General features: G+C 42.7%; 1 protein-coding gene across 5 annotated transcripts in view; it reads right to left on the reverse strand.

The window, feature by feature from the left end:
* The window catches only part of LOC109523089 (serum response factor), a 36,640-nt gene extending 15,607 nt beyond the window's left edge, over positions 1–21,033 (reverse strand). For 2 of the 5 annotated variants that reach the window (XM_019881974.1, XM_019881973.1), the window contains exons 1-2: positions 19,931–21,032; positions 14,474–14,740 (exon numbers count right to left, since the gene is read on the reverse strand). In XM_019881974.1, the coding sequence (XP_019737533.1) occupies positions 14,474–14,740; positions 19,931–20,581 (918 nt within the window). In that variant the 5' untranslated portion in view covers positions 20,582–21,032. Of the gene's footprint in view, positions 1–14,473; positions 14,741–19,930 lie in introns of all 5 variants that reach the window. The other 3 variants (XM_019881976.1, XM_019881977.1, XM_019881978.1) reach the window with 3 other exon arrangements.
* Positions 21,034–21,967: the final 934 nt, after the last annotated feature.

Here is a 21,967-nt window from a genome sequence, read left to right on the forward strand (position 1 = left end):
AGGTGGATTTTGAATTCACAGGTACTACTACTCACTACTGCTCACGTTACTTTGAAGATCGTGAAGTTGTGACAAATGAGAATTTTTATATACCTGCATGAAGCAATGAATCCAACTAACGCAACAGAATGCATTCCAAAAGGAAGCCGCCACAACACAGGACACATTGTGTAGCATGGATTTCCGAAAGTGGCGACACGCATCTTTGATGCCCTCTCTTCACTTGCTGCCTCAATATCAAAAGTGCAAATGCAAATGGGGGCCAGTTGTAACGATGAACCATTCATTCAAAGTTTAAGGTGACAGCTGGCAGACAACTCTGGTGTTGGTCGGACGGCACATTGTACACTGGAGCGGTGGCCGGCCGGCCCTCATCTAATCTCCCATTTGCTGGATCCCATCTCCCGGCCTGTCACCCTGCCAGCAACATGGAATTTGCAGCTCCATTTGGGACTGCTAAAAAAGGCAAGGCAGCCCAAGTGGAGGAGGTGCAGCCAATGACTGCTGACCTGTCCAGTTGCTTGCTGTAAAATAAGGAGGTGGTGGGGTGGGAGATTCTGTGTGTGTGGGTGTGTGCGTGCACTGCACACTTTCCAGTCAAACACCCCAACAACTCTTTGGACCTGACCAACTTCATATGAGTGATTACCCTCAAAAGACTGATAACCTAGTTCGGATCATCATTTTTGAAATATTGCTGCTTGAAATGGAGGTTAACAAGTCAAAAAAAATTCACTGGGAAAACAACATTAACATCATCATCATCATCATCTTCATATTAAAATATTTAAAATGTTCTTTCCCCTCTAAATTTATGATGTATACTTTGTTTAAATTGTTCACCTAGATCTTGATCAACATTTTGGGAAGTTTAATTTTTCCAAATGTCAAACATATGATGCCTGATTTTAAACCCATCAGGTCCAAATTCTTAATTCATATATGGTCAAAATTTAACTCTCCGGAGATTAATCTGGAAGGCTAGTTCAGTTTGGAGATGGGAAAGAATGCCACAGTATTGGCACAATATTTCACGTGAAGCACTGCGCTCGTGAAATGTGCCGGATTTCCTAAAAACGTGTACTTCAATTTGCCTCGTGTGAACAGGTCGGGAGCAATGCGAGCGTTGTCAGCCCAGAAGGCTTTCTATTTCATTGGATGAAATGAAAGTCATTCAGCTACGGTGCACTACTGGCAGATGGAAGTGACAGGCTATTGAACTGAAGGACCACCGCTAATGAATAAAAATCAAATATCATATTGATATATTAACTACAACAATCTGTATAAGTATATTGAGAATTCCTCACAACAATGATATAGAAAGCAAAAGCCATCCGACTTACACGAAAGATATTTGCGACAATCGGATTTTTTTGTGATTGAACTGCTTGTGAAGGTTTCAAACAGATATACTGTCGGTTGTGAGCATATTACGTTTCATTGAAATTGCTACCAAGTGACAACATGGATCCGAGCTTAACGAAACTTGGCTTGACATGCTGTACATATGTACAAACAGACAGGACATTTGTCTTTTTTGTGTGTGTTGTTCTTGTTTCAGACATACAAAGTAAAGTATCAATCTGCAGAACCTCTTCCGCCATGTGTTTTAAAGGGGACATTATGAAACAACTTTTTAATTGCTTGTAAATAAAACTGTTGGGCCTCTGAAGTGCTTTCACACACATCAATTGTGAAATGAAACATCCAAATAAATTTCTGAAAATGTGTCGGTCAGCAAGCCATTCTAAATGTACATACTACTGTTCTGTAACAGTGGGACTAATTCACGTATTAAGCACCCCCACTAAGTTTCTCAGCCTCGGACTTGGCAGCGAGACTGAGGAAAGATCTGCCAATTTCAAGACACAGTTGGTCTACATTGCCTGAAACACAATGTCAAAGTCAAAAGGTCAGCAGTTCAGACTTAACTTTTGATGGATGCACAGTTTAGAGCTAGCTCACATACATGGTAGCTTGGGTGAATGCTTTAAATTGTCCTTAGACATATGTGATTATGAGCCTGAATGATTGTTTGTCTGTGTGCCCTGCGAACGGCTGGCAACCAGTTCAGGGTGTACACTGCCTGCTGCCCGAAGGGAGCTGATCATCAAGAAATTATCAACTGTTGACACCTTCTCAAATCTATTTTTAACTGAGTAATAGCAATTGTCTGACTTTTTCTTGTGCATCCATCCATTATCTGAACTCCTTATCTTCACGAGGGTCGTGAGCATGTTGGCGCCTATGCCAGCTGTCTTTGGGCAGTAGGGTACACCCTGAACTGGTTGCATTATTTTTTTTATTCAATTTGTGTATAAGGCCTGATTGACTAAAAGTGTGCACAAACTCGATTGCTCATGCAGAGAAATGTGGAAGTTGACCGTCAAACAGGCCGGCGCCGGGATTGCGTCTGCCGAATGGGCGATATTGCTGTGCAGTCCATTTTGCCAATTCTGGGAGGAGAACTGTTTCGGTACATAGATGAAATTAGCATGCACAAGTTGATTAATCAAATCCAACTCAAATTTCAATGGCTGATTTGGCAGCTTCAAATAGCGGATGTGAGAGTCACGTGCAACCTAACATGCAAAGCAGTGCCAGCGTAGCACAGGCAAAAGGAAAGGCCAAAAACAAAAATGAAGGTGACACACTGTCTCTTGAAAATTAGTTTTTTTTTTTAGACACAAAAATTAACACCAGTTGTGTTTAAAAATGACAGTGGTAATTTTAACTGGTTCTTTTCAGTAGCACCATCTGCACTTTTTTTCTCGTCCAATGACGTTCCCCACATTCTCATACCATATTTAGAGTGGGCAGTGTACCCCAAGTTTGGACTTAGGTTATAAATGAGTGGCAAATGCTTCAAACTTCTGTGGTCGCAGTCAGTTTGTCTTGTTAACAACTGCCTGGTCTTGTATCCCAGTTGTCAAAGTCAGTCCCCTGTGACATGTGGAATTTTTGGAGTGACAAGACTCCACATCCCATAAACTGCCTGCTTTTTTTTTTCTTTTTCTGGATTTGTATACACCAGCAGGACATCAAAAGATGAGAGATAAAACGTGTTAATATCTTCCCGGGATAGCAACTTCTAACTGACTTGGTGCATTCATGTCCCCTTCAAGTTTACCAGTTTACCAAAGTACAATGGACTCAGTCAAGAGCAGCTCAAAGCGAAGATTTGGGGTCATCAGTCAGGAATACGGCATATTTTAACATGAATAAAACCGTTTCATGATATTTTGTTTTTACCAAACCGTTTCATGATATTTTGTTTTTACCACGTCAATCATAAAACTACCAGAAGTTGGCATTCCACCAATCCAGAAGGTCCGTCAATCCGCCATGACGGATGCTCATTTTGATGGGAAACGTAAAAAAACACTTTGCCATGATAACATAGCTCTACAATGACTAGCATTTTTGGGATGTGTATTTGTTTGCAAACAAACCTTTACGGCTATGGCTTTCTGTTAAATCTTGGTGAAATTATTTAATTTTTATTACAATTACTTCCGGTTTGGGTCAGGTGTAATTGTAAGCGCGAATGGTTGTTCTTTTACGTGTGCCTTATGATTGTTCCGTTCAGGGTGTACCCTGGCGACTGCCTGAAGAAAGCTGGGATAGCCTCCAGCACGCCCACAACCCTCGTGAGGATAAGATTAGAAAATGGATGGATGGATTGCAAGGCACACACAGTATGCTATATTTTATTTATTTTTTGACTGTTCGAGTCTAAGACATACATAAACGACGCAGAAGAAGAAAAAGACGCACAAGAAGACGCCGAAGATATGACAGTTCAAAAATAGTGGTGGGAAACTGTAATTTAGCAATGACAGAAACATGGTTAAAATAATTAGGATAGCCTGACGGATTGAATTACGGTCTTAAAAATTGTGGTGACAAACTGTAATATAGCCAAAATACAACACATCTTTATGACAAATGCGCTGTGAAAATGACGACGAGCGAGTGTTGTCAATAATTTTGTCAATGGGTGGTGCTGCTACTCCATGCTGACTTTGTGTATGACAAAGGTGCTCTTTTACTTCTGTGCCTCGGCCCTGCTGTGTATTGGGGGGGGTCCCCATCTGCAATAAGAAATTAGATAGCATAGGAAAAGTCACATGACGGTGTTTGGCTGTATTGCTTACACACATATCACTGATGGAGAGAGATGCAAACTGAACAAAAAGGCTGCGAAGCTTCATTTCGTGGGATGGGCAGCAATGAAAAGGGCTATCAAGTGTGTGATGAAGATACCATAAAGGATTCTAATCCTTCGTGATGTCATCGTCACCGAATTAAACATTGACTGGAAACACGAAGTGGAATTACCCTGCTGAGAGAACGAGATAAACATGGAAAGAGGTGAGAGTGAAACACAAGATGAGGTCATTGTTGACAAAACTGTTAGAACAAGTGACAGAATGAAAAAAAAAAAAGCTTCCAAGAGGTATGGAGACGATGAGTTTGCTGATACTGTTACAGATGATCATCGAGCCAATATTTGCTGTGTGACAAAGCCAGTCACGATGAAAAAAGCAACGGTGAGTCCGAAAGCATAGGAATGGCGGGAGGCAGGTGGTTTGGAATATCAATCAATCACTGTTGGAAAATGAGACGTGGGACTTGATGGATCTACCAACGGAAAGACGGGCAGTAGGATCAAGATGGGTCTTCAAAGTCAAGTATCACTGTGATGGATGAGTGGAGAGATACAAGTATAGACTTGTCACGCACCAGTAGGATACATCCATCAAACCTGGGCGAGAACACCCGGTATGTATATACTGTATAAGTTAAACATATCAATTTATGAACTGAAGCAGTCTCCTCGTTGTTGCGGCAAAGCTTTCACTGAGTTCATGATGACGACTTGATTCAAACAGAGCAGGACAAAGATAAGAACTGTACCTTTCTCAAGCAGAAGCATGATATCGAGGCCATACTCAAGAAATATGGAATGGATAGCGCAAATCATGTCACAACTCCTGCTGATGCCAACGTCAAATTAAGGAAAAGTGATGGTGAATCAACAAACCTATCAGTCTTTGCCTGCTGCAAATGCCATAAGACAGACAGCTCAAGCAGTGAGCACTATGTCCAAGTTCAACACACTGTGAGCACTGTGTCTAAGTTCAACGCGCATCCAGATGCTGCACATCCGACTGCTGTGAAGAGGATTTTTCAATACTTGAAGGAGGGCAGCAAACCATTCTCTCACGTATGAGCAGTCAAATACAGATGCTTTGATCAGATTCTCCAATGCTGATTGGGCTGGTGATCCGGATGACCGCCGCTCAACAACAGGTAACATATTTCTTGTGGAGGAGCCGTGAGCCGGCTTAGCGAGAAACAGGCAACAGTTGCACTTTGCTTCCGTGTCTTGGCTCCGCTGTGTATGTTGCTGGTTGCCGTGCACCTCGAAAATAAATACATACATACTTCACGCTACATGTGCCATACTAAGCGACCGACTGATGAGTACAGTTCGGCTTGAAATAATGACGGACTGACCGTGACAGACGGGTGGCGCGGGCCACTGGTGAATGACAAATGACAGACCGGCTAAATTTACTGACGCATCCAGTGACTTGAAAATTACATGAACGCTACAGTGAAACTCCTCTACAACGAAATCATGTTTGCAGCAAGAATTTTTTCACAACAGGGGGTTTTTCACTGTAGCAAATTCGACCTGAAATGTAAACACACACACACACACACACACACACACACACACACACACACACACACACACACACACAAATGTAAGTGTACTCTTTATTTTTATTCCAATAGTGCATAAGTCTGAGCACACACTGATTTGACACTTCATATACTCAGTGTAGAAAGAAAAAAAAAGGAAAGAAATTGCGAAATTTTCGATCAGCATTCACTTTCACTCACATCAATTTCTTGGATAATGTCTTTTATTTTGCTTCCTCCGTCTTTCATTTTGATCACTTTTACTCTCTCTTCCAGCGTCAGAGCTCTTCTTGTCTTAGCTGCTTGACATCCAAAGGTCCGTTTTGTAGCCATTTTAGCAATGCAACGTTCTTGCTGCGTCTGAAACTAACAAAAACAAATACTTCCTGGACTACTGCGCATGTGTAAACCAGTGTGGTGGTTGCTGTTGCCGTTTCCGAACAAAGCAGTAGAGGTAGAGGTCGCTGTTGGATTAGACTTCGTTGCGAGGCAAGAGCAGAGAAAAAGATTTCGTATAACGCAACAGGGTTTTTTTTCGTTGTACTAGGGGGCAGGAAAGTGGGAATGGTGTTAATGCATTAAGATTTTTTCACACTCGGGGGTATTTTTGCCCATGTAGATTTCGTTGTAGAGGAGTTTCACTGTATTACTTTGTGATTGGCTGGTCGAGGGTGCGGAGGCGGAACTTTTGCTCCCCAGCTCAAAGGTTTTCCACTCACACGACAAGGCTAAAAATAGATTCGCTTTTGGGCTCACACATACACAAGAGCAGCACAGACAGTCCCTGGAGTGAACGAGATTGTGTTTTGCTGTAATATCGTATTTTGCCAATTCAATCAATGACTTCATTGATCAATTGGGCAAATTATTACATTACTGTCCATCAACATTTTGCATACAATGCAAAATATCATCCGATCCTGATCCAGCTCGTCTAAAGCCTAGTAACATCTAGCTGATTTTTGTTGCGAGCACTGTTAATCGTATAACTTAAAAACAAAACAATACAACTGAACTTTAGGAAGAAATAAGAATGTGTGTGACACCACAAGGGTATTCCTGCTTTGAACAAGAGTCTGCTTACTTCACATAGCTTCTTCTGGCATACATTCTTCTGTTCTCTAACATCGCTTGCTGTGGGTCATCCTTTCGAAACAATGTGCAAAAGAAAGCGACAGAGCTAAATTAAACACAAAACATGCACCTAATCCTTTGATTCTCGCTGAACTGCAGTTTGAGGCAACTTTAGAGGCATATTCTTCTGGCGTATATTGGCTGAACTCCGATTTACAATCGCAAAGGCATTCATTCCACTTGAGAGGTGCCCCTCTAAGACCTGATGCATTCACACAGACATACTGCAGAAAAAAAAGGTGGGGGGACAATCCCACTTATTATAAACCTGCTGACCGATGTACATGTCAGGCTCTGATGACTATTACAGGGTGGTGTACTTTGTGAAGGTTTCATCAGTGGGCCACACCGGTTCCTCACAGTCGAAGAGAAACACCACCAAACGAGATACAAAGTATCACTCAAATGATCCACCCCATCGCAGCCACTCATAACATCAACATCAACACTCCGTATCGCTATATGAGTGGTGGGGTCGGTGGGAGGTGGGGAATCACAGGACTCCAAAGACAGCTGCAGCTTATAAGGAATGTGAGGGGCCTCACGCCAAGAGAGCAAGCAGGGAAACCATACCATATATGGAAACAGGAGCAATCTAAATTTTATCAATGAGCGGAGCGGGCATGAGAGTGGCTTAACATGCAAAGCTTGGTCTCCCATCCTTGACGGAGTATGTACGCATTAGTGAGGACCTTGGAAAAACAGCATGCGGGCAAACAGGCCTTAGAGTGTCCATTGCCAATGGGGAGACCTTGGGCCGCCGAAACAGCGGAGACAGTCGGGACTTCAGCATGCAACTGCATGAAGGTGCAAACAATGAACGGAGTCTGCTGAGTAACCGAATTACTTCACTTCAATCAATCAAGTAAATAAATCGCCTCTCCTATTGCCAAGAACCTAATGGAGCAGACAAGTATGTAAGTGGAGTTTTTTAGAAGCTAACACACCCCAGGGAAACTGGCTAACTGAACACTAACACCCGCAGCATTTTATCCTTGAAATACACTTGCAAATTATTATATTGTCCACTTCCATAATTGACAACTTAGCCGATTTTTATATAATTATTATCACAACTTAATGCTTGTAACACTGTTAACTAAGACGTACCCGTGCTAACCCTGCGCTTGTTTTTTTTTTTGCACAGGAACTTCAGACAGCCTAGCTGGTATTGGCTACAAAAGCCACTGTGGGGGTGGTTGTTTTGTCACAGTAAGATTTTCAACAAAAAATTGCTTGGGTGTTTACAGTCATATGTGATGTGGAAGTCAGACACTCCAGAAACACCACTAGTTTCATACAAACATTAAACAGTTAATTTCCCACAATATGTCCCCTTTAAGGGATTGCATTACTCATTTGGAGCTCTTCATTTTCAGTTCACAGTAGGAACAGACAAGACCCTATGCTGTATCCAATAATTTTAGCTCCCGTCTCAACCCTCACCCCCACCCACACCCCACTGGAAAATCCCTTTTTGTGATTGGTTGATTTCAGGAAGTGAGCCAAGGGGCAATGTCCGTGCACTTTGTCCCTGTACGTCATAGATGCAGCATCTCTGGAGTATACTGTGGACACAAAACAGCTGGGATGATCAAAAATAAAAATAAACTAAAAATATTGGAGAAAAAAAATGATTGGAGGAGTTGTATAAGTTGTTTCTTCCTGCCAACTCCCCCAAAAATTACATCTTAAGGAGGGTGATAGGGAAAATCTGCTGGGATAGTTCATATGTATGGATGGTTGGGTGGATGCAATTATGGCAACGCAGTTTAAATGTTAGTTTTGCTCCAAACTAAAGCAGACAAAGTCCAAATAAAGAGAATCTGTTCACGATGCTGTCGCTCAAAACAAACAAACAAAAAAAAAAAACAACAATCAATACTTACTACTCTACGTTAACACATCACTCTGGTCCGTTGAGAGCATTAGAGTCTGTTTACACCAGGCAGTACAGTTTGATTACATTTGGTACTGTACAAAACGTTTTTTTTTTTTGATTTCCATAAAAGTTGTGAAGAATACTAAAATAACTTATCTGTATTGGTATCAACACAAGTGGTACATTTCCTAAAGGGTGGCTCTAGACATCTGCACTTTGTTCATTGGTTGACAAATAATTGTCACTTTCAGTGCAATGGGAAAAAAAAATTAAAAATCACAAAACATATTTTCTGAAACAAATGTCGCTTTTGTTCTTAATAGTATCATCTCTACCAGACTGCACCGAATGTATCGGTACTAAAGAGGCGAAAAGAAAAGACCAATCAAGGCGTGTAAAGACCAGAAAATAATACTGCAGTGCCCAGGTAAACAACAACATAAGTGGACATGATCCTGTTTGTTTGTTTTCACCATTTCTAGCCGTGTGCCCTCAATAATAATAATGATGAAGTATGTGCTCCACCAACATCTGACCAGTAGTGGTCACCCTGCCTGACCAGTTACAAGAAAGACCATCTTATAGTTCCTGCTTTTGCCAATGGAAAGTAACCCCTCGTGTGTAGAGACATGTCAATCAGAGTAACGTGCAGTGGAAAATCTTACACTTGTCATCAGCATCAATCCGCCCCCCCCCCCAAAAAGAATACAACTTGTCCTCCATTGTTCTTTTTATTTTGTGTTCCACCATCAAATGTCTAAAGGGGACAAGGGTGCTTTAGCATCCTCTTTCTTGGCACCCCAGAACTATGATGGCATGGTTGCATGTCTGAATGATGCAAGATTTGATGGCTGGTTTGACACTGCAGAGTTCAAGTGACATAATTCAGATGTTTCTGCTCTCGAGGTACATTTCTGATATGCAAAAGAAGCAAACTGAACAGAGTATTTTCAGATTGGAATTAGGCTAATTGTAAATTTATTTTTAAAAATCCAGATGCCGATCAGATACTGTATGTGACAATGTGAGTGTAAAAACAAAGACTGAATATATTATGTAGCATCAATGCCAGCCTGGGCGGCCCGGTGGTCGACTGGATAGTGCAGAGGTGCAGGGTTCGATTCCGGCTCCGGCCTTCTTGTGTGGAGTTTGCATGTTCTCCCCGTGCCTGCGTGGGTTTTATCCGGGTACTCTGGTTTCCTCTGTGCTTGGCACGTTAATGGAACACTCTAAATTGTCCCTAGGCATGAGTGTGAGCGCGGATGGTTGTTCATCTATGTGTGCCCTGCGATTGGCTGACAACCAGTTCCGGGTGTAATCCCGCCTACTGCCCCAAAACAGCTGGGATAGGCTCCAAATGCCCCGCGACCCGTGTGAGGATAAGCGGATCAGAAAATGGACGGACGGATGGATGGATGGATGGATCAATGCCAGCCTGACAGCCTCAAAATACACAGATGGCTGATGTACAGTATACAGCAAACGCATAGTGTACACAATTACATCAGCCATCTGTGTATTTTGAGGCTGTCAGGCTGGCATTGATCCATCCATCCATCCATCCGTCCGTCCATTTTCTGATCCGTTTATCCTCACACGGGTCGCGGGGCATTTGGAGCCTATCCCAGCTGTTTTGGGGCAGTAGGCGAGATGGACACAAAGAAAGCATGAGACAAAACAAAATCTCATCGAAAAAAGTGACCCAAAACACAGATCATGACGGAAATTTAGAATAGTGAAACATAAGTGCTGAGGTCGTACAACACACGGAACAAAGTGTTGCTGGAACTGCGGAATTAACTACAAAAAAAAATAATATGACACAAAACAATCCAACAATAACACACACAATGAAGTGACATTTTAAATTTTGCTGGACTGAATAAAAGTCCAAGTTCCAATAAATATAAAATTGCATTTAAGGATGATGCGATAAGTCTGGATAAAGTAGTCCAATAATGGCAGTAGGATGAATAACGGGGGTTCATGTAGTATGCACAAATGATGTTCATGCTCAAGAATTGGTGTCAATTCTATCTCCCATGTTATCATACAGCCTGACCTGTTTACGATTCTTTTTCTATTACCCCTCTTTTTTCTCCCCCTTTTACCATTGACACTGATCAAGCTGCTGCCTGGCCAGAGGTATAAAAAAAAGTCTAATTGTCTTCGGATCAATAGATCTGAGAAGCCACAAAGCATTTGAGGAAGCGTGTCTTCCCACAGCCATTGGTTTTAGCTACAGAGCTCTAATTAACATCGCTCGATATTGAGCGTTACTTTAAGCAATGATAAAACAACACTAGCTTTATCTCATTCTCCTTTAATTGAATCAACAGCGTAATTGACAGTTTTTTTTTTTATTTTTTTTATTCTTGCTGAACAGGACATTCGATTTCTCCCCAAGTTAGACGGCAACCTTGATGTGTAGTACAATGTGATGACCTTGACTATCAGGAAAAAAAAAAAAAAAAAAAAAAAAGCTATGACGTTCCAAACTCCAACACTGTGGACCACTGCATACCCCCAGAAGACCTCAGCATACTTAATCGCTTCAAATTTGAGTGAGCAACAATGGTGTAAACTCCATGAATGTGTTATTCCAGTTAGTGCTGTTGGAAGGATGCATAGATTGACACTGACAATAAAATAATATCAAGTATAGGGACGTATTTGATCTGCAACAGTCCTGATGCAACATTCAGGGGTTTCAAACAACACAACACACAACAAAGTAGTTTGTGCAGTGTCGTAAGAGTGTCATTATGCGGCACACGAACGCATGCCCCAGTTACTGCTGAGCTTATTGCTACTTCACGTTCAGAACCCAAAGGTTTTTTTTTTTTTTTTTTGTTGTTCTTTTTATTTTGTGTTCCACCATCAAATGTCTAAAGGGGACAAGGGTGCTTTAGCATCCTCTTTCTTGGCACCCCAGAACTATGATGGCATGGTTGCATGTCTGAATGATGCAAGATTTGATGGCTGGTTTGACACTGCAGAGTTCAAGTGACATAATTCAGATGTTTCTGCTCTCGAGGTACATTTCTGATATGCAAAAGAAGCAAACTGAACAGAGTATTTTCAGATTGGAATTAGGCTAATTGTAAATTTATTTTTAAAAATCCAGATGCCGATCAGATACTGTATGTGACAATGTGAGTGTAAAAACAAAGACTGAATATATTATGTAGCATCAATGCCAGCCTGGGCGGCCCGGTGGTCGACTGGATAGTGCAGAGGTGCAGGGTTCGATTCCGGCTCCGGCCTTCTTGTGTGGAGTTTGCATGTTCTCCCCGTGCCTGCGTGGGTTTTATCCGGGTACTCTGGTTTCCTCTGTGCTTGGCACGTTAATGGAACACTCTAAATTGTCCCTAGGCATGAGTGTGAGCGCGGATGGTTGTTCATCTATGTGTGCCCTGCGATTGGCTGACAACCAGTTCCGGGTGTAATCCCGCCTACTGCCCCAAAACAGCTGGGATAGGCTCCAAATGCCCCGCGACCCGTGTGAGGATAAACGGATCAGAAAATGGACGGACGGATGGATGGATGGATGGATCAATGCCAGCCTGACAGCCTCAAAATACACAGATGGCTGATGTAATTGTGTACACTATGCGTTTGCTGTATACTGTACATACAGCCGGCGCATTTACTACCTTCATCATCGTGACCTCATATATCTCATACTGCGGGTATCTCATAAATTTATGTCCGTACGTGATGTAAATATACGTGGCTACTACATAAAAATTGGGCGCTTCAACTTGTAGCACAGTGTAAATTCAGCTCCTGTGTCAAATAAGTCACAGCTCACCATTGACTGAATACTGGAGGAAAAGCTGAAACTGACTGCCAGCTGAAGGCAACATTACAAGCCTTTAACAAATCATGATTATGCCCATGAATAAATGATCTCTAACATTAATATAAATGACAACTTTGAATGAGGACAGCGTTTTGGAGACACTTAACTGATTTTAGCAGCTCTGTGTCTCATCTGTAGCCAAAGTAGATAAACATGGAGGCGCTTCATATAGCAGGCTGCGTGTTTCTCAGCCTAACACAAACCAGATCTGCTGTGATTTATCTTGAGCGGTGTTACGAGGCTTTCCTGGAGAAGAGGTCAGCAAGGTTCACAGCAGACAGCTACCTTATCGGCCTCATCCCCGGTGCAGGGTATTTTGGATTTAACTTTTTAAAAATAATTTGCTGCTTCCAGGGCTCACTCACAACAGGCAAGAGTTCATGAGTGTGTTTACAATAGGGCAGATTATTTTCCATAGCGGCTTGTGGGCTTCATTTATGTGTTGTCAAATCTTTTGTGGAGCCATTCCCCACCGTATTAAGTGTTTTGTTTTTTTACTCCTCCACATGCAAAGTGAGGTTTACATTTAAAAGAAAAATAATGTTGCACTGATTGCAAAGCACGGCGTGACTTGCTCAGCATGCCATTTAAGAGTTGAAACAGTGAACTCTAATTCGGCTCTGGGAAAATAACAGAGTAACAGAACCAACATTTCACCTACTTTTTCTTGGCTTGGATGAAGACAAGCGCGGTTTGAGAAAAATACGTTGCTATTGTTGCAGGGAATTGATTAGTCCCCTTCTTTTGGGTGGACCCTCAAAAGTCAAAATATATAATTCAGGGATTTATGAACATATTTGGGAAGAATTTCCCGATAAATCTGCAGAATTGTGGTCTTAAAGTTTTATGTGTCTCAATGTGCTATTTGTCTTACGGTGCTATTTTAGAAACCTGTTTTGGGACGACGGCTGAAAACTAGCATTTATGCTAAGTCCGGCGCATTTACATTATTTATTGTTGTGTTGATTAATGTGCACTGTCCCAATTAAATAAATAAATAAATGAATGAATGAATGAATGCTTACATTTCAAAAAAAAAAAAAAAAAAAAAAAAAAAGCTATGACGTTCCAAACTCCAACACTGTGGACCACTGCATACCCCCAGAAGACCTCAGCATACTTAATCGCTTCAAATTTGAGTGAGCAACAATGGTGTAAACTCCATGAATGTGTTATTCCAGTTAGTGCTGTTGGAAGGATGCATAGATTGACACTGACAATAAAATAATATCAAGTATAGGGACGTATTTGATCTGCAACAGTCATGATGCAACATTCAGGGGTTTCAAACAACACAACACACAACAAAGTAGTTTGTGCAGTGTCGTAAGAGTGTCATTATGCGGCACACGAACGCATGCCCCAGTTACTGCTGAGCTTATTGCTACTTCACGTTCAGAACCCAAAGGTTTTTTTTTTTTTTTTTTTGTAATAAAAAATATTTAATGTAATTTTGACTGACAGTAAGTCACCTTCTGTTTCATTACAAATGATGGCAGGGACACAACTCTGGCACTCCTCCCCCTCTGCGTGGTCATCTTTTATTGTTGTTATTAACAGCAGTTGACTTTTCATATTTATCAGTTAAAAATCTAAAATACTATTGAAAACACTGCTTATACAGTTAACGTTTTTTTTATTAGGATGACAGTTTGGCCCTGGAACGGATGGAAAAAAAAAAGTCCATTCATATTTGACCAAATATTAACTCCCTTCAACAGAACAGATGATGTTTGACCTTGAGGTATTTCAGTGTGTCTAGATCCACCCTTTAGCTACAGATAACTTTATTTAGTACCTTACACTTGAAATGAATCCATATCAACCTAAACCAAACGATACTACTTGGTGGAAACAGAGCTTTAACGACTCACCTTAGTGTCGCCCATGCTCTCCGACTCAGACACCTGGTAGGTGAGGTCCGTCTCCTCGAAGCCTGTCGCACTCATGCGTTGGTCTGTGGAGGGGTCAGAACGTGGCGGCGAGTCCGGCGAGTTGAGGCACGTTTGGATCAGCGCTTTGCCCGTTTCACTGGTGATCATGGGCTGGAGTTTACGGGTGGCGAACGTGTAGACGTGACCCGTTTCGCTGGCCACGAGCAGTAGAACTTGGGTTCCGGTCAGCGTGGAGAGCTCGTAGGCCTGGTGAGAACAAACCGGTTACAAGTTACCACTCACTGAAAGCGGCATAACATGCATCTTCAAAGAGTATTGTAAAAAATGACAAGGGGATGCACTAGTACTAGGAGATCCCAAAGTTGAACATCAGGAACAAAGAACATAGTCAAGAAAACATTGCTAAACTAAAAATAGCCTGGTGTGACGTGTCGTGCAAATGAAGCCAAAATAACATAAGATAAGGCTTCCAGAATAGATCATGTGATAGCGTTGAGAGAGTGATTGCAGCAGGGCCACACAAAAAGGGGGAGTGACACTGGGCCGGCCCGGGGACAGGATGCCATTGGCTGGAAACCACGAGGTCACCAGCGCACTCTGCATTATTGTGATACAAAGTATATAATGCAGCATGCAAACGCTCAGCCCCCCCAACGCAACACACACCCGAGATGAAACACGGCAAGGCTGCACTCACAATGAACTTGTGAAGAAGCCTTTTTATCGAAATGAGTCATCACTTATGTGGAGGATGTGTGTGGTGCTGCCAAGGCACCGAGCCGTCGCCATCACCTCGGTACACTCAGCGTGAGCCAGAGCTGCAGTTAGCTGATAGAACCTAAATTGTTTTATTACGCCGTAATGGAAGCATGCAATCGAGCATGGTGCTTTTTAACATTGCAATGATGTAATGATACCAGCGCAGTTGGCTCAATGATCGCCACCGCGTGGGCACATAAATAAAAAAGCCACTGGAGCCCAGCAACTACGAAGAAGCAGAGAAGATGCAGGAGGGTGAAGCGGGCGGCTCTTATTAGCTCTGCAATGGCGAGGGAACAGTGTCAAACAGCCGTGATAGAAAATGACTAATTTGTCAGTTTGATGATGCTTCGATCACATTACGAGATAGACACTGACTCCAACATGCACCAGTCTCCTCATATATCATCACAACTGCAGGAGGTTGAGGGGGGTCAAATTTAGTGGCTCGGTTGCCACACAACTTTTTAGACACTTGCCCATAAGGAGATGCGACTCATTTATCATATACAATTAATAATATAAGAGAGAAGTCAATTGTATTTTATGAAGTGAAAACTCAGCGAATGGGCAGATATACTCGAAGGTCAAACAAAATGAGTCCAGATTTACAAAGATGCCAAAGAGCAAAGGCCTAATTGCATGTTCACTAATTCTTACAAATTGTGTGCATTGTTGGCACGAAGAGTATTTGGGGGTGGGGGGGTCCATAGAACACTGCAAGCACAAATTCAAGTTTTCAGTGATGGAATTGGACGCGCTAGTGGAAGACAACGAGAAAAGATACTGCTCACTTTGATAATTTTGACAAAGCCAGAAAATTGATTTAAAAAAACCATCTTGTGTTTTTTTCAAATCATCCTGAATATTATATTTAGACACAAGAAGAAAAAAGAAAAGAAGCTGCTGTGTTACATCGCTCCTGAATGGTCCAGTGACCGTCTACAAAGTAATGAATAAGAAATAAAACAACACAACAAGAAATCCCATTCACTGTGGTCTACTTTCCCCCCCAAAATGACTGATATTTAACAATAAGTAATAACAATAAGTAATACTAATAGTAACTAATCTATAAGCAACTTTTGACCCCTCCGGCATTTCAGACAAAACTAAGATCACATTCAGACTGTTCAGGTGTACCTCATGGGGTGGCCAGTCAGTATAATTGGTTCTGTAACATCACTTGCATGTTGCTAAAAATACAACTGATTAAAACAACTTAGCGGGTAAAAACACAGCATATTTATTGAGAGCGGTATGTATACAGTATTACCAGACATAAAGGTGGAACTTAAAGACATTATATCAGCTTTGGAAATTTGCCTCAAGTATGCCAAATCAAATTACTTGTGCTAAATTCATTTATTTTCACAAACTCGTCCCCTCTCTGGATGCACAAAATGTTCCATGTAGCAATTTTGCAAGTTTGGCAGTTACAAACTTGGTAGCGCCAGGTTAGTAGGTCAGCTTTCACTTCTATTTTCATGAGCAATCAAGATTGTGCCGTTTTTCTACATGCAAACGTTGAGTAAATCATGCCCACTAAGTTCAGGGAACACAGTCCAGCTAAGATGGGAATTCACATACAAAAAGGTCAAGTTGCAACAGGAACAGTGACGTGCCAGACAGCTCATTTTACATGTAAAAACAAGTTAACCACTGCAAACCACCAAAGCAAGAAGCATTAAACTCCAAGTTTGACAACAAGTGACATCGCACATGACGACGGTCAAATATTTACGGACAGCCGGAATTAGAAAAAGACAAAACATTTGACACTCACTGAGCTGACTTGAGAAGATGATGTTTGCACAAGTGTGCCATGTACCTGAGGCTGCCCACAATAAAAGGCCAGTCTAAAATATTCCGTTTTTCACACTGTCGCATATGCTGATCAGAGCATCTCAAACATGCTCAATGGGTGACATGTGTGGTGAAGCAAGCAGACCATGCAAGAACTGGGATGTCTTCAGCTTGCAGGGATTGGGTACACATGAGGTGATGGTCATGGATGAATGGCACGACAGCCGACGGGCCTCAAGATCTTCTCAATGCATATCTGTGCATTCAGAATGCCATTTAGAGTGTGTTCATTGTCCATAACATACACACGTCCATACCTGAACCCGACTGCCACCATGAGCTGTGCGATGGACTTCAAGCATACAGAGGAGCTTCCATGAGATGGTTTCTGGCAGATTATTATTATTATTATTTTTTTTTGCTCATGAAAACCATATTGTTGCGACAGCTGTCCCAGTGGCTGGTCTTAGATGATCTTGCAGGTGAAGATGTTGAATGTGAAAGTCACAGACTGGTGTGATTGTCAATGAGGCCGTTATAGACGTACTGGATAATTCTCTGAAACACCTTTGGAGATTTCGTTAAGTAGAGAAATGAACATTCAATTCAGGGGCAACAGCTCCAGTGGAAATTGCTGCGGTGGGCACTCCTTCAAACTTGCGACATCTGTGGCACATTTTAGAGCGGTCTTTTATTGGGGGCAGCCTTAGGAACACCTTTTGCAATTATCATGACATCTAACCAGCATCTTGATTTGCCACAGCTGTGAGGTGGATACATTATTTCAGTAAAGGAGATTTGAACAAAAGTTGAGCAAAGTAGGCCTTTTGTGTATGAAAAAAGGTTGTAGAACATGCAAGTTGTTGAAAGAAAAAAGCTTCAAACAGAGGAGGAAAAAGCAACATGAAAAACAACCAGACAACTGGCATCCTTGTGAATGATTTGCAGTCCATTGTGTTGGGCTGAAGGAAGTCCTCTTTTTGAAAAGAAAAAAAAAACCCTTCCAAAATCCCAAGAAAAAGCAAATCCCAGATTCAATCGTCGTCTTTAACATGACATCACGCAGGAAGGCAGTTTACACTGAACTTTTGCAACTCTAGTATGAGGACATTGCAACCAGCTATTGCAGCGCGGTGTGGGCCCTGCATTATCAGCAGTGCTTGAGTGACAGCCACACAGCAGTCAAAATTAAAGTGCTTTGCACATTGTCTGAATCTTAAAAACAAAGTTTGAAAATAAGATGCATTATCGTTTCCACTTAAGGCAATTGAAGACTATGACAGTTGCGGTGGGGGATATTTGGGTGTAGAAAAGTCAGTGACTTTGTGACTCTGCGAATGAATGAACACACGCAACTGCTGTTGACAAAAGGGGAACTCAGTTGCTAATGAAGCAAACTGCCACTTGACAAACAGTAAGAATTCCCGTGTCCTTAATCCATAGAGGGGAGATGCCACAACACATGCTTCAAAATGAGACTAACCATCTTGATCTTGAAAGTAAAAACAAACACTTTGAGACCTCTTTACCGTATATTGGATATTTAGCTTTATCTTTATGATCTGCACACTTTTAAACAGTCGGTCCACACGGCGTGTCAAATGATGTTCACGTTTCCAGGAGCCTACATAAAGAAGCCTCAGTTTCCACGACAACGATCTGAGATGCATAGAAGACGAGGGGGGGTGAAAAAAAAACAAGTGAAATGCAGCAGGAGTCTACACTGTGCATGTAAGCTAAAAAACAACAGCATCAAGATGATTTCTGTGATAGCTGCACTTGACTCCATGCAGAACTTCTATGTTGTTGAGAGTGGCGGACAACTGAATGTCATACCAACGCACAGAGCCCATGAAGGCATGCACAAGCAGCCTCCGCGCTATCGGCGTGTCCTCTGGTTTGTGCGTGTATGTCTCTGGGGTTTAGTCAGCTGTTGGCACATAAAGGGCCTTGCCGCCGCTTTGCCCGCCACATGGCCGCCGCCTGCGAGCAGCGTGCCGCCTTGGTGGCACTTGGAACAGCCTGTGCACCGAGGGCTGTCCTGGCAACCGCTCACTGCATGAGGTGCTCCGTTGCTCTGTTTTACTATCACATGAGGTCAAAAGGATGCATCAGAGAGGCAAAGTTGATAGACGTTACGGGTGAGTTCTAAACCATCATGTGTGAAGCGACTGTATGTGAATGTGTGTGATAGTTGGGGGTTGCCATGGTCATAAATAGAAGTGTCATTATGCCCATGTCTATTTGAAACCCGTTCCTTGTCATGCACCCGCTTACATAATATTTCAAAAACATTTCCTACTGATCACTTCCTGGGTTTGAATATTAGGTTAGCTCGTCTGCCTCACACTTCTGAGGGTCAGAGTTTGAATCTGGATTGCGATCTTCCTGTCTGGAGCTTGCACATTCTCCTTGTGTTTGTGTGGGCATTCCCTGGGTACTCAGGTTTTCTCATTCATTCCAAAAGCATGCAAGTTAGGTTCTGTGAATACTTTAACCACTGAAGTTAAGTCCTCTCATGAAGAGATGCATGAATTAATCCAAAATGTCGACACACCTGCACAATGAAACAATAATTATGCCCTTACAATGGTCATCTATTGACTTTCATGACGCTTGGCAGGGTAAGGATGGGTCTTATCTCAACAAAAGTAATCGCCAAAATATCTGACAGAGACTCTCAGCGCAGTTTTACACTGGTGCAAACTCCACCAATACAGTAAACTGACCAATTCAAAGACGGATCAATGTATCTTTAGCTAAAACTCATACAGGGGTGTCCCTTGGTGCAGGCGTAGTTAATGGCGTATTTGCATATGCCAGCACGGGTGACACCTGAAAACGACTGCAGCATACGATGTTGTGACTCACCTTCTTCATAATGCCAGTCTTCCTCTTGCTAAAAGTGGTGTAGCGTCTCAACTTGTTGTCAATAAATTCCATCTTGATCTTGACGCGACCACGTGTCTTCTTCCCCGGCTTGGCCCCCGCGACGCCTCCGGGAACCAGGCCGTACCCTCCGGGAGCGCCTCCGACCTCCTGGCCCGGGACAGCGGCTTCCATCTCGGTTCTCTCCCGCTTCACCCCTCTCCTATTGTCCCCGAGCGAACCCACCGGGTCGTCGTCATCCCCAGAGTCCGAGTCGTTGTCCGAGCCGCTGCACAGAGGCACACTCTCTCTATCCGGGTCGAACCTGGGTCCGTGAGGCAACACGATCCCCGCGTTGAGACCCACCATGCCGCCTTGGATGGCGGCCTGAAGTGGGCTAACCCCGGTCCCGTTCCCAGACCTCACACCTCGTGGACCCCCCGGACCGTTTGCCCCCAACATCCCGAGCGCCTCTCTGGTTCCGTGTCGCCCAGCCCCGCTCACGCTCTCCCCAAGCCCGACTGAAGCTTGCCCTGTTCGGATCAAGACGGGACGATTCCCGCCACCGACAGAGGCCGAACCGAGCCCGACGGTACCTCTCGATGAAGCTGACGCGTTTCCCTGTGGTGCCGACCCAACCTGGCTCGGTAACATTCTACTGAGTAGCGCGACTGTGTTTGACGCCAGCCCACAAAGCTGGAGCTCGTAAATGACTGACAAAACGCATGCACGGCCGGGTCACAGAATGTAAACAAAGCGGCAGGGTTGGCGTTTCGACAGAGTCCGGGAAAGAAGGGAAACAAACTTTGAGAAGCGATGCTGCCCACTGGACCTTCGTAAGGCGCCACTGTTCACTTCGCCCTCCTCTAATGTCCAAAAACTCTCAGCACTTTCTCAAAAAGGAAAAGGCGCAAAGCGCCCGCCATGTTGGTCCGCCATAGCACGTAGTCCATCTTGTGAACTGAAACCAAGGCAAACGCTGACTAGCTAGTGACCTAATAATACTCCGATGTCCATCAGTAGCACAATGTGCACCGTTTCGTATTTCAGAATGGACGACTAATCAATATTTCAGGTCAGTGTTTACTCTTGCGGAGTAATATGACAGCAAAGGAACTACTTTCCTCCTTATAAAGAGATACTGTTTCCTTATATGGTGTCGTCGCTCCTTATTTGGTGAGTCACAGTGGTGTCTCCCGATTGGATGAGGCTTATCACAGGCGTGTAGCTATTGGTCGCAGTGGTGCTCATTAGCATAAATACCAACATGGTTGCGCTACCGACAACGTCATTCTGGCAGAGGCACCAAAATAACGAAACGTTCAAGTTTTGTAGCCTACCCACCATTGGCCCGACCTAGCAGTTGAAAATAATACTGACGATTAGTTTAAATTTATGTGACTCTATAGTTGAATCAACTGTATTATAAAATACAGCATACATGAGTGTCTTCAGTTATTGTGTATGAAAATGTATAGGCAATTGGTCAACGTGGATATTTTATCGTGTCATTTTATAAAGAGGTCTCATAGTTTTGCCAATCAAGAAGTTTCTGACTAATGATCTTAAATGAGACAAAGCCTAATAAGCCAGAACCATAAATAACCTCCATGCATAAAAAACAATCAATCAACATTAGTCAGTTAAATGGAGTAGAGTTGATATAGTAAGGCATACTGTTTAAGTAGATATTCTCTTTTAAATAGATATTCTCAATTATTTGAACTCTGACATGAAGATTGCGGAATCAAACCACAGAAAATAATGAAGCATTACATCATCACAAGAAATGAAAAGTTGGATTTGTTTTCAGGAGGGCAGCGCCACTTTTGAAGAGTCTTTTGCCAAACAGCATGGCCAAGATGATCCCAAAGAAAGTCAAAACACATATCGCCCCCCAGTGGTACGTTAAGGAAATGACATAGGTAAGGCTGCTGGAAGGAAGGCAGGGAAATAAATGCCTTGTCTTCTGAGCAAACCGTCTGCCATGTCTGCTTATATAATACATTGTTTTCTTTTATTAGGTCATGGCAGTACGAT

The sequence above is a fragment of the Hippocampus comes genome, unplaced genomic scaffold (genome assembly GCF_001891065.2).
Source record: "Hippocampus comes isolate QL1 unplaced genomic scaffold, H_comes_QL1_v1.1 scaffold36, whole genome shotgun sequence".
NCBI classification, from domain to species: domain Eukaryota; kingdom Metazoa; phylum Chordata; class Actinopteri; order Syngnathiformes; family Syngnathidae; genus Hippocampus; species Hippocampus comes.